The sequence below is a fragment of the Pleurodeles waltl genome, chromosome 3_1 (genome assembly GCF_031143425.1).
Source record: "Pleurodeles waltl isolate 20211129_DDA chromosome 3_1, aPleWal1.hap1.20221129, whole genome shotgun sequence".
NCBI lineage: Eukaryota > Metazoa > Chordata > Amphibia > Caudata > Salamandridae > Pleurodeles > Pleurodeles waltl.
Window position 1 is genome coordinate 1,980,213,890 of NC_090440.1, and position 13,684 is coordinate 1,980,227,573.

The window sequence follows — 13,684 nt, forward strand, 5'->3', positions numbered from 1 at the left end:
TTTGGGGTCTCTGAGCTCACAATTTAAAAATGCATCTTTTGGTGAAGTTGGTTTTTGAATTGTAAGTTTGAAAATGGCACTTTTAGAAAGTGGTTATTTTGTTGCTTAACCATTCTGTGCCTCTGCCAGCCTGCTGAATACATGTTTGGGTCAGGATGACAGTTGGGCTGTTTGTGCATTCGCTCTAGACAGGTACACAAAGGGAGCTGAGGTGTGCCCTGCATATTCTGATGATCCATCACCAGGCTGATGGGTCTTCCTGAGCTGGAGTGGTGGGAGGAGCTGGCACTTGCATCTGTACAGGGCTGTGCCTGTCCTTACACAAATCAATCTCCAACCCCTTGGAGTGTGTCTGGGGCCAAGGCAAGGAAAGGCAGGGTCATGTGCACTGCAAATACTTTTTTTTTTAAGTTTGCCTACTTCAAAGACAGCAATGGGTATAAGTACAGGATCGCTGGCCCCACAAAGTTGGAAGACTTCTGGACTGAGGACGTTCTGCCAGGAAGATCAGCTGGATGTTGTAGGAGGGACTGCCACTCTGCCTGTTGCTTTGTTGTGCTGGCTTGCTGCTTGCTGCTTATGTCCTAGGAGTGAAAGGACGGGACTTTGCTTTCTACATCCTGCTTTTCAAGGTTCTCCAAGGGCTTGAACTGAGCTTGCCTCCTGTTAAGTCATCTCAGGGCAAAGACTTCACCTACCAGCTCCTGGGCTCTCTGAGTCCTGACTTGCCAAGTGGTGGCAAATCCAGTTTGTGGGCCCTTGGAAGTGAGGTGTCGTGCAACTAAGAAAAAACTAAGAATGTTGACTCCAGACTAACTTCAGAACCGGCTCCACTCTCTGACATTGCACCGCCCCCTGCACCAGAGCCCTGGTCCCCGCTGAGTGCAATGACCATGTCCTGCAATACAGGCCCGGTGCCGCCGCAGAGCCTCCAAAGTCCCGCTACAGTGCGAGTCCCGAGAGCTGTGTTACGGAGGTCCATGACACCCGACTCCGACTCCGCAGCAACACCTGTGGCCGCGTGGTGTGATTGCGATGTCATAAAGTTTTTGTCTCGCATCTTGATCTGCTGGATTGATCGACCATGCGAGGTCGTTAAAAACCAATCCCTCACCACCTCTCCTGCAACCGTAAGGAACCAACGCCTCCCTTACCTGGCCTGGCAGTAAGGAACCAATGCCTCATCTCCCCAGTATCAATAAGGAACCGAAGCTACACCGGCTCCAGCAACGCCTCACCTCTGCGTCTCCATGCAATGTCCTTTTTTCCACATCGTTTTTCAAGGTACTGTACCTGGGGTCCCTGCGACTCTGTGATATGCCCACACTGCCTCGTGAGTAGCGTCAGACTGTTGGGAATGACTCCGTCAAGGCACCTGAGTTGGAACTATTGTATTTCTAAGTGCTTTACTAAGATTTAATCTTTGAAAATGTGTATGTTTGCTTGTATATGTTGGATTTTTGTCGTTTTACTCAGGTAAATAGTGGCTATTTTTTTAATCGTTGTGAAGGTGTGTGTGTGTGGGTGTGGGTGTGGGTGTTGGTGTTGGGTGTGGGTGGATGTGTGTGTGTGTGTGTGTGTGTGTGTGTGTGTGTGTGTGTTTTTTACACATTTCTTGTGAGAAGTCTGACTGCTCATGCCACGCTACCAAGGGAGTGAACAGGGGTTATCTTAGCTGTATGGCTCCCTTACCCTGACTACAGTGAGGGTCCCTATTAGACATGATTCAAACCACTTCCAACTAGATACCCCATTTCTAACAATTTCCATATGACCTCCCTACAGGAAGTCATCTTACTGCTCCAACAGGGCCTTTTCATGTCTGCTTTGGACCTGTAAGACGTCTGCTTCTGCATCTCCATCCATACAGTCAACTACCGGTACCTCCACCTTGTGAAAGTGTGATAAACTACAAGGTCAAGGCATTGTCCTTTGCAGTCATCACAGCCCCAGGGTATTCACAAGGGTCCTAGTGACCATGCATCTGCGCTGGCATCCATTAGTTTCTTTCCCCATCTAGACAATTGCCTGATCAAGGGCAAACTCAAACAGCCTCAACTTATCCATCTCTTTCTAGGTTCCATTCTCAACACTTTTACAGTGACCGCATGCTCGAAGCCAAAGTGGGTGTTGGCTTTCAAGAGGCTGCTGCCTCTTTCTCAAACAGGACATTTATTTACTATAAGGATGGTAATTAGGTTCGTTGGGATTTTTTTTAAACAAATTTTATTGGGGTTTTCAACAATCAACAAGAATCACATTTACTGGTCAAGAGTTACTCATTGTTTGAATGAATGTCCATGAGGACGCTGTGCTGTATGGAAGGACGGTAAGTCCAGAATACGGGCGTCTATGCATGGCTGGCGGCTGTGAGGTGCTGTTGGGCTATGCAAGCAGTTCCTTGTACCTGGGGATGGGAGGGGGGTAAGACTAGTGAAGCATGCCCTGACCTCTGCGTCCTTCCCATGGTTAAATATGCCTAGGGTGCAATCTTCCCAGGTACCAATGTCCGGAAGCTCACGTACATTTGTGGAGCGTCTTGTGGATTGTTTGTGGGTACATGGGAAGGGCAGAACCATATCATATGATGGATGTCAGCTCTGAGAACTATTGGCAACGCGCACAGCTGAGGCTGGCCACAGGAAGGAAGCGTTTGAGCTGATGAGGTAGGCTGTATGAAGTATGGCATATTGGATACTTTTAAATCAGGCATTGTGGGAGACTCAATGTGGGACAGCGAGGGCCCTGTCCCATTTAGTATCATGGAGTGCTCGTCCGACATCTGCATCTCATTTATCTCTGAGTGATGCTAATGGGGTCCCTGTATTCTCCCTTATCTCCCTGTAAAGCCATGTTATCAGGTGGCATCTAATTCCCATGGTTAACAGGGACTACATAACTGAGTGGGTGGGATGCTTAGTGTCTACTATGGACCATTTGGTGAGGAGTGCATACCTTATCTGGTGAAGCTGTAGGTATTGCCCCCCTGGGGAGAGCCAAGTCGTCAAGCAAGTGGTCGATGGTGAGGGGTTGGCCCTCTTGGAATAGGTCCCCTACAGTGGTAAGACAATAGTCGTGCCAGGGTGTAAGGTCTCTGGATGGGTAGGAGTTGGGAGGATGTGGCAGGGGTAGAGACGGAGCGTATTGGGACGACATGGCGAGTAAGGCTGAGTGCCCGCTGAACGCATTTGTGTGCGACTTCAACGAGGTGCGTGACTGCCTGTGTAAGGGGGTTGCTCTGGGTAGCAAGAAGACCTTGAGGTCTGTGGGAGTGAGGGAGCCTGTGTCCTCGCCCTTTTCAGCTAGATTGGGCTGTACCAGCCATCCCAAGACCCATTGAAGCTGGGCTGCCAGAAAACAGGCTTCGAACAAGGGTGCACCTAGGCCCCCCTTCTTAACGGTCAACTGTATTTTCTGCTGCGTTATGTGATGGCGTTTATTGCCCCAGATTAGCTCTCTGAGCAGTGTGTCCAGGTCATGAAAAAACTGCATGGAGGGATGGCTGGGAGGTTGGGACATAACATAGGAGGCGGAGTAAATGATTATTTTGGAGATTAGGGGAAGTGTTTTCCAAAATTGGACCTGGGATTTCTGGGCTGTGAACACCTTCCGGGGGTTTCCCTCAAAGAGGTCTATAGCAGAATGGTACAAGGTACTGAACGGTGCCACCTCTACACTTCAACTGCTGCCCCCTAACCGAACTGCAAAAGGCAGGGAGTCACTTAGGCAGAACATGCAGGATTTCGCCCAATTGACCCATAACCCAGCTATTCAGACAAAGGAGTGTAAAGTGGTGCGTATTTGGGACAGATCTGTAGGGGTATTCCGGATGTAGAGGAGTAGGTTGTCCAGGTAGAGGGAGACTGCATGAATTGTGCTCTTCAAGGGTATTCCCCCAGGCCTCCCCCTCCGTTTGGAGTTTAGCGATAGAGGCTTGATTGTAAAGGCAAATAATAGGTGGAGCGGGGGTCCTCCTGTCTATTGCCCCTCTGCACTGGGAATGCTGAGGAGACCGGCTGGCCCAGTAGGACCTTGGATTTGGGGGTGGTGTACAGTAACCGCGTATATGCCTGAAGGTGGTCACCGAACCCCAGGGTGGACAGCCACTAGAATCGGTAGTCCTACTACAAGGTATCAAAAGCCTTTTCTAGATCTAGAATTACGCAAGCCGCATAAGAAAAGCGGCTGCGGACAGGTCCATCAGGAGAAAGAGGCGGTGTATATTCTGAGAGGTACTCCGCCCAGGAACAAAGCCGTTTTGATCTGGGTTGACTTGCATCGGCAGGAACTGATCATAGCGTTAGGCCAATATTTTTTCCCAGGATTTTGTAATCTGTGCCTAATATAGCGACAGGATGATGGGAGGAGAGTCGAGTCCCTGTGGAATTTGGAGAGGGACATCAGTACTGCCTCACAGTAGGAGGGAGGTAGGGGCTTGGCGTGAAGAGCCTCATATATCTCAGCCAGATGGGTGGCTAGAAGGGTGCTAAAGGTGCTGTAATATTCGTCCAGGCCAGGGGTTTTTATTCCTGGACGAAATAGGTATGGCCAGTTTGATCTCTTGGGTGGGCAGGGGCTCATCCCATTGCTCTCTACTGATGGGTGGAACTTTCTGAAGGGGGTACCTGGAGAAGAAGGAGATAATCTCCGTTGCCAGAGGGCACGGAGTTGTCATAAATCAAGGAGTAGTATGTGAAGAATGCCTCTAGGATACCTTGTTGGGTGTAAAGGTGGACACCGTAGTTCAAAGCAATCTCGAGGGTGGACCCGGAACAGGAGTCCTGGTGGACCAGCCAATCCCCCCCCTTGTCGCCCTCCCTATGCGTTTGGGTTGCGTAGGCTTTAAAATTGAGGCGGCATATTAGGTCTAGGATTGCCATGTATTGAGTTCTTGCATCTGCAAGTGCTGACTTCTTAGAGGCGTCCATCACCACGCTTTGTCAAGGTCAGTGCTCAGATGCTTGTATTCGAATATCTTCTGAACAATTGTTGTGCAGACCCCTGAGATTTCCTGTGTGCAGTGCCCACGCTTGACCACTTTGAAGGCCTCCCTATTTGACTCCACATGAAGAGGGCTCTACCGCTGTTGTCAGAGAAGTATTGAGTTATGTGCTGGGCATGGGAAACTTGGAAGGATGGGTCTTCCAGCATCTCCTAGGGTAATAGCTTTGTGGACAATGGGGTGTTCCTGGAAAGATCTACTGTATGCACATCATGATCAGATATTATGCGGGCCAAATAGTCTGCCTGGGTGTTTGGCATCTAAAAGAGTAGTTGATAGGAGGATACGGTTTAAGCATACTTATAAGACATGCACCGCCGAATAAATTGGGTAGACCCGGTCGCTAGGTTCGATAGACCGCCACGCGTCGACCAATGCCCAGTGATGAGTCCATTGCAGGAAATGTGCTACATGCATGTAGGAGGGAAGGCGCGTGGTGAAGCGGGGGACGGGAGCAGTCCAAGGAGATGTCGAGCAAAATATTGTCACCTGCCAGGATCCATGGGTGCAAAAAGCAGGCACATTACGTATAATAAGGTCCCTGGTCACCCACATTATATATTATTTGTCATCACATCACTTCGTGCCCAGCGTCATATGCTTAAATTCATCACAAGCACAGTGGAAATCTTAATCACATCATGTATACTATAGTCAAAAGACTGATACTGTCCTCCTCCCAACGCCATTGAACAATTTTTTGCTCACAATTGGCTTGATTCACAAAAGTCAGTTTGTGTGTAGATCAACTCCAATACCTTGGTGTAACTCTCCACATTTTTTTTTGCTATTCTCCATTTGTGAGTGGAGATGTACACCTAGGTGTAGGCGTGCATGTCTCTGCCCCTCAAATGAGGGGAGGAGCCTCTTACGAACTAATTGTTTGGGAAGTCACTACTATTAAGATTTCACCTTTTGTAAAATAGTTTAAAATATTTGAAATAACCTGGAAGCAATAAAAGAAAAATGGAGCACATTAATGCCTCAAATTAAACATGTAATAAATAATAAAACAATTCACAAGTTCCTGAAGTTCCACAAAGCTACTGCCTTGATTGCCAAGTCGAGAAGGCAACTTTTCCGGTTTGGTCCTGCAGGACTTTTTGGTTTGAGCCATTCCACAGGCCCAGTACCATGGGCGAGTGGAATGGCTCCATATGCTCCCAACAAAATTTGGTAGTAGTGATACTCCCAATAAACACTACACAAAACAGCAGATAAGAAGGGGGTTTATTCTGCTCCGTTGCTGTATTCAGAAGGGGCACAGTGGGCCAAGGACCTCTATTATTGTGAACTACAAATGTGATCAGGTACCTCCTTACCCAAAGTTCCTCCATTGGCTAGCAGGGCTGTTACATATGTTTTTTTCAAATCACTATGGGCCTGATTACAACTTTGGAGGACAGTGTTAATCCGTCCCAAAAGTGACGGATTTACCACCTACCGTATTACGAGTTCCATAGGATATAATGGACTCGTAATACGGTAGGTGGTATATCCGTCACATTTGGGACGGATTAACACCGTCCTCCAAAGTTGTAATCAGGCCCCATGTGTTGTCCATCAGGTCGTTTATATCCATCTCTTTCTGAAAAAATCTGGGATTGCTGCACCAAATCGCTCCCTTCAGTCTACATATAAGTACTTATTAAAAAAGCTAAAATTCCTATCGCGCACTCAGTGCCATGCCTTTGCACATACCTGAGCCAGACCTTAGAACTCGTCGTGAAAATCTCAGGTCCAAGACACACCATGTAATATTCTAGAATAGACTGAAGGTATGGCTTTTCTTGCAGGGATTCTGCTCTCCAGCAGTGTGAAGAAAATGATAGCGTTCTAATGCTAACCGTAGCCAAGTTATGAACCCAACCAGCTTTTAAAGAAAAGAAATGTTGGGGTCAGTGTTGTTCTGCAGTTCAAGCGGTGTTCAAGGTTCTAAAATCAAATCTCTTACCGACGTCTGACGGATTGACTTTGTTGCAGCTCTCAGTGGCGGCTGGTGGATTTTGAATGTAGTGAGGACCCTTGAAGCCAACCCTGTAGCATACGGCCTCGATCCTTGCTAATCCCTTCACAGACTTTTAAATTGCAAGCATAGACACACAAACACATTAATATGCGCTCAGGCAAATAAGCAAACATATATACGCACACCTTTGCATGCACACACGAAGACGGTCACAAAGACAGACACATACACTCCCCAGCACAAAGATAAACACACTCTCAGGCTGCTAAATCAAGAAATGTACCTGTGGCAGGTCATTGATTTTCGACTCTCCCCTCCGTCTGCAGTATACCAGAGGCAGCCCCACGAGCTTCCACCCAATCAGAAGCCAGAATAGGGTTAAAGGTACTGAGGCAGACATTTTTTCTCTATTTCAGCTTTGGATAGGGCACGAGGGTGCGTGACTGACAGCCCCTGAAGCTCCATTCACTGGCATACTGCAATGAGTCACGCTAGTCATATATATATTGTGTCTGTGTGAGGCTGGGCTGTAACAGCCCCCGCCTGACACATGCTCAGTACAGCTAGTGGAGCCCTCTTCCGCTGACAAGGTAATATTACGGCTTTCATATGCTAACTAATGGCCGGTGAATTTATCTGTTTTCATGAAAAAGCTGTAGCATGCCGAGCAGTAGTGGCAGAGTGAGACAGTGGGTTGACGCCCTGGCAGTTCTGGTTCTTAGAGGCTCTGAGCTCCCAGAAATTCAATTTGTCATGTTACCCATTACTTTTTCTGCTGCCAAAGCCTTGCAATTAGGGAAGTAAGCCAAGTATTTTACGCTGTAATATCTTATTTATAACCACGGTCAGGTTATCGTGATGGCCCTGTCTCGTGCTTTGTGAACCCCAGGTAACATGCTTGTGGCATTAGTAGCCACAGGAGGTGAGACGGGCTTTATTCTCTGTTTCCCACTGTTGTGACCTGGATTTTCAGCAGCCCTTTGGCAGTTATGTGGTTGTCAGGAGCTGCGGGAGTGACTGCTGCATCCGGCGAGGCTGTGCCAGGCAGCAATGCTGTTGACTAGTGATGTCTCTTGAGGCAGACGTTGGGTGAATCAGGGTAATAATATCAAGCAGCACTAGTGTAGGTCCTGGGAAATCTGGAAAGGTGCTCCCATACACAGGAGCATCACAGGCACATCATGGCGGGGAGATGCTACAAACCCCGGTTTGATGCCTGGAAGCAGAATACCTGATTCTGAGATTCTGAGAGGTCGCCAAGGTGTGCTAAACATGGTAGGGGTATTGAAGTGTAGGCTGTCAAACAGGCTTCCAGGACCAGTGGTAGTTGTTCACTAGGGGTGTTCCTTTAAGTCTGGTTTATCATCAGTGGTGAATGAACACTTGCAGATACGAAGAGGTGATCACAAAGTCGGGTATCCTCCTGTTGCTCAACTGCGCTTGAGAAGGAGGTGCTCACAGTCCTTCGTTCGTTTCGTTGGATAGAACGTCTTCTCGTCAGGAAGAGACCTCTGCTGAGTTCTGGCGGCGCCTGTAATGGTGAGGCTGGTCATGGTCTGCAGCACTGGGTCTCTTTGCTGAGCCGTCCAAAGGCCATGGTCCAGACAATCAGAAGCAGGCATCCAGAAGACTAGCGTTGCCTAGTGTGGAAGGAAGCTGGAACCTTGCTGCTTCGGAGAGTATGTTGCCATCACGAGGGAAAGCAGTCTCTTACATTTCTTAAACCGGGGCATCTTATCACAGCTGGCTTTTGGGGGACACAATTGCTTTGTGATGGACTGTACCCCAAAATTAGTGAACTGCCACCAACCACACTCTCTTTCCAAGGAACAGTTATCAGAGCTACTTTGGAGTTTCACCCCGTTCTCTGCCCCCTCCCCTAGGCCCCCACACATACACCCACCCCCCCAAAAACAAAAATCTGCAGTAGCCTAGTGCTGGAAACATCCTCGAATGTCTTCGTAGTTGGACCCAGGACTCAGTCCGCAAGGGTAGATCAAACCGGGGAGTCAGAGACGGAAAGCGCTGAAACACCGGGTAGGCTCACGACCCACCTACAATTCAGGGCTTTCATCCCTTTAAAGAGTCATCACAAGTGCCAAAGAGAAAGATTTCTCCCGGGTTCTCAGTTAGAACAACGTGCTTCGCATGGTATGTGACTCGCCATTGTACATCTCAGTACACAAAAGTGATGCAAGTTTCCATCACTTCCTTTTTAGCTTTCATCCTATAGTGTCCTCTAGCTAAAGGTAGGGGGAGGGGGTCGAGGCGTCGAGGCGTCGAAATAGGAAAAACAATAAGAGCGGCATCAGCAAGGAGAGATTACATGAAAATAATTGAATCCAAAAAAGTATACGTCCCCACAAATCCAGCTAGAAGATGACCAACATAAGTGACATTTATACTGACACGTATAGAGGACGCTTATAAGACCAGGATTATTTTGTATATTTGATTGAGGAACCGGGCCCTGCACGCTTGTAAACAAACAAAGGAATTGTGCGGTCAAGCAAAAAACCTCGTGTATCAGCGGCGTTTCCTGTGAGGCAGCCGTGGCGCTGAACGACTCTCCAGTTGTCGGGCAAGTTATCTGGACATGTGAAGGGCCTGGTATGTTGTCTCGGTGGCGTGGGGTGGGGTTTTCTGCAGGCCCGAGCTGTACAGAATGCGCACTCGGCAGCCAACGTCCCAGGCCGCAGGCCGGGCACATCTCTCCTCCTCTGAAGCCGACTGTGTAATATTTGTGCTAAACCGCAGGCATTTCTGGCATATCACCGCCAGCCGACACCCCTCCAACTGCAGAGTGTAAAAATATTCCATCTATATGTACTGACGGGCCTTGGCGCAGAGAGAATGACATGGCACCTCACAGGTGCCAGAGACTCCAGTCTGGCGGGCACTTGGCTGTGAACGTTTCCGTCTGAAAGCGAAGAGCTCACTGTTTCTGTTTAGGCCAGAAGCCTCGGCCTGCCTGACATTAAGTCAGAGGACTCTTTCCAACAGAGAGCTTCTTGCTGTTTATGGAAAATTCGTTTTCTTAATGTCCTCTCCTTTCTTTTTCCTTAGACATGGCGAACTGCCTGCATCTAGAGGTTCAAGAAACTTAAGGCACTTCGGACGGGAAATATTTTAATAAACGTGTCTCAGTAAAACGGGGAATGTGGGGATAGGTTTATGTCTGCATGTGCAGGACCACTGGAATTATGCGCCAGAGGACGACCAAATTATGTGACAGAGTTGACTAAATTTTTGATTGTATTACTTCATTCGTTTGTCATTTTTAGGTCGAAGCCTGTTAGACAGCACAGGTGTCTGGTTTGCTAACAATATCTTGGAGGCACTCTGAAACTGAAAGTTTCGCTGAGAATGCATTCCGTCAATAGCTGACCATTGGCTTTGTGGTTGTAACTCACATTTTTTGGCTTTCTATTTACTGGATTCTTTTGTTTTAGGCTGTCTGGCCCGAGTTCGTCCCTACCCTTTTCCATACATTGTTTACTGTAATCTTCCACAAACTGCTCGCTTTCTGTAAAGAGGCCTTTAAGTCTTGTTCTTATCTTGTCACGTTTGCTGTGCATTCAGGCCAAATGTCAGGCCGTCTTCTGAGGAGTTTGGTGTTTATTTTTTTTTTCTCTGACATCAAAAAAAGAGAATTTGTGACAATCCTGGTGAGTACCTATGGGAGAGGAGAACGTGTAGGATTTTTTTTCTCGAACACACAACAAAAAGAAAAAAAAAAATAACCTGTGCTTATATTTCAGAATGGCTCAATCAGTACAAATGAAACTCTTTTTTTTTTTTAGCAATTCTGAAATGTGGGGGAAACAAATATTTGAATAAGATCAAAACCCATCAATACACTAGGGGATGACACATTATCACCTGCATGCAGTAAAACAGTATGTGGGTGCAAATATAATGCTCATTTCAGTTGAAAATGTGTTTTCTGTAATGGCAGTGCTCTACCCCACCATGCATACTCAACACTACGCTACTTCACTTCACACTAGGCCCTTCAACTATGCCACGCTACTCCATTCTAAGACAGCCCACTCCACTCTACACCCCTCCACTTTACAGCAACTCAGTGACACATCAAGCCACTCCGCCCCTCTCTAATATACTCCACTGACTCAGTGACATAACACACCACTTCACTGTGTGCCCCTCCACTCCACACCACTTACCCAACTCCACTTCAATCTACCCCACTCTAACCCAAAATACCCCATTCCAAACTACCCCACCACACTCCATCCAACTGCAGTCCAGTCTACCCCACTCCAATCTACCCCCACTCCACACTACTCCGATCTACCCTACTCCACTTCAGTCTACCCCACTTCACTCCAGTCTACCCTACTATATTCCACCAAATATACCCCAGTTCACTCTACCCCATTCCACCTAACCTACCCCACTCTACTCTACTCCTCTCCCCTCCAATTTACCCCTCTCCAATATATCCCACTCGAGTCTACCTAACTCCTCTCCAATATACTCCACTTAACTCCAGTCTACCCTAATATAATCCACCCAATCCACCCCAGTCCACTCTACCCCACTCCACCCAAATCTACCCTACTGAATCCTAACTACCCCCACTCCACCCCAAAGGACCACACTCCACTCTAGTCTACTCCTCTCCACTCCAGTCTACCCCATTCCACTCTACTCTACCCCACCCCAGTCTACCGCACCCCACCCCACCCTACCCCACCCCACTCCATTCCAATCTACCCGACTCCACTCCAGTCTACCTGGGAGATCACTCTACTCTTTCACAGTCTACCCCACTTCACTCAGTCTACCCCAGTGTGCCCCACGCCACTCTACCCTAATCTATCCTGATCTACCTCACTCCAAGCCAATCCAACGCAATTCAATCTACTCCGTTCAAGTCTACCAAGCCAGTCTACCCCACAGTGATCTCCTGCACCCCAATCTACTCCACTCCACCCCAATGCACCCACTCCATTCTACCCCACACCACCATACTCCACTCCGATTTACCCCAATCTACCCCATTCCTCTCTTCCTCAATCCACTCTATCCCACTAATGTTTAGCTGTGCTGAACAGCAGCCGCACTGGTGTACAACACGGCTAAAACACATTTAGAAAGCCAATAGTTCTTGCGTAGGTGAGGCCTATTGGCTTTGCCAGTGCTTGCTACAAATGGTAACACTGTCTGGGAAAGGATTTCACCTTATTGGTACCATTGTAACACCTAAATACAGAAATAAGAAGCTAAAAGTTGTCCAGGCAGCCTTTGTGAAAGGCCTTCCACTGCACAGGAATATGAATCGCCGTGTTTTAGTAACCTTTAATCCGTTTGAGCAAGAAAAACTTTTTTTTGTTAATATCTGCAGTTTATGCAGCAGATGATGGATTATGTGGCAAATGCAGCAAGTCCATAATCATGTGAAAAAACGCTGCAGCCACAGGAACATAAAATTGCATTGTCCCTGCTGTATGTGCCACAGTAGGCTTGTGTGTTTGTGTTTGTCTGCTACAACTATAAACAAATACGTAGTAGTAACTTCTGTGCAAGGAATGGGAACTGGGAGGATCATGGACTACCTTGTAAGTTTGTGTACACTAACAAAACCCACATGTTGGTGAGCATTCACAAGGTGTGATCTGACCTTCTCCCACCCTAGCAATGGTCAGAGATTTGCTGTAGCAAAGAGCTGGAGTGACTCCCCTTCCACGATGGGAGGGGGGGCCGGTCACCTCCAAACTTGGAGAAGATATAGGGTAAGACATAAGAATTGTTTTTGCATGTGGAGAAAAGAAGAAACAATTGATTTGCTTGGGAGACTGAGTTTGCCCTTTGCTTAAATCTATGCTATATATATTTACACATACAGGCAAATGGGAACCAGGAGAAAATGTCAGATGGCATTCCCTGTAGTAGCATGGAGACCTGCACCGGGCAGTTTCCATACATTCTACAGGGAATGTTTGTGAATTTAGAAAAATAATGAATCCGCACAAGTTTGTTGGAGCACTGCTTTGTGTGCCGTTACGTTTTTTTTAATGGATTACCCCCCAATATCCGGAGTGCCAGAGATACACTCTGAACTGAGTTATCATCGGAAACACGTTTCCTCTTTTTGCCTTTCTTGTACCAACAGGCATTGATTAAGACTTCAAGTCTCTGTTAGAAGGAAGTCCTGTAGCGAAAGTTTTTAAGATGTGCATTGTCTGGTTCTTAGTAGACGTCGGGCCATTTGTGGAGGATCTGGAGGTGCTTTGAGTCCTGTAAAGTCACACCCTTGTGCCCTAGTGTAGTTGATAAGTACCCAGACCATTGGCAGAATCTGTGGCAGCGTACTGAACTGTCTTCTATTTGTTTTGCAGAGTGATCTCAAACAGCATCCAGCTCCTAGTGCAAGACCTGGACGCCGCATGTGATCCTGCGCTCACCGCCATGAGCAAGGTACGTGCACAGGGATGCAGCTACCAGTGCTGCTGTTGCCTTTCTGTTTCAAATAGGGTACATTATTTATTGCAAAGGGTGTACAATCAAACCAATAAATAACAAAGAAGTCCATTAAAAAAAAAAAAAAAAAAAATGTTTTGGGGCTGTCCATAACAGGCCTGAAACATCTAAACATAGCAAACATTTCATTAGCAGAGTGTATTATAGGTACAACACACAAACACGTTGTATAACTCCCGCAGTGGGACGGGGGAAAGGCTGAAATA

At 47.4% G+C, this 13,684-nt stretch overlaps 1 protein-coding gene across 1 annotated transcript in view; it reads left to right on the plus strand.

Annotated features, from left to right (window-relative positions):
• Positions 1-13,684, plus strand: part of VPS53 (VPS53 subunit of GARP complex) — a 693,920-nt gene that overhangs the window by 521,879 nt on the left and 158,357 nt on the right. Inside the window, exon 17 of the mRNA XM_069226380.1 lies at positions 13,337-13,415. Coding sequence (XP_069082481.1) covers positions 13,337-13,415 — 79 coding nt within the window. The remainder of the gene's footprint in view (positions 1-13,336; positions 13,416-13,684) is intronic.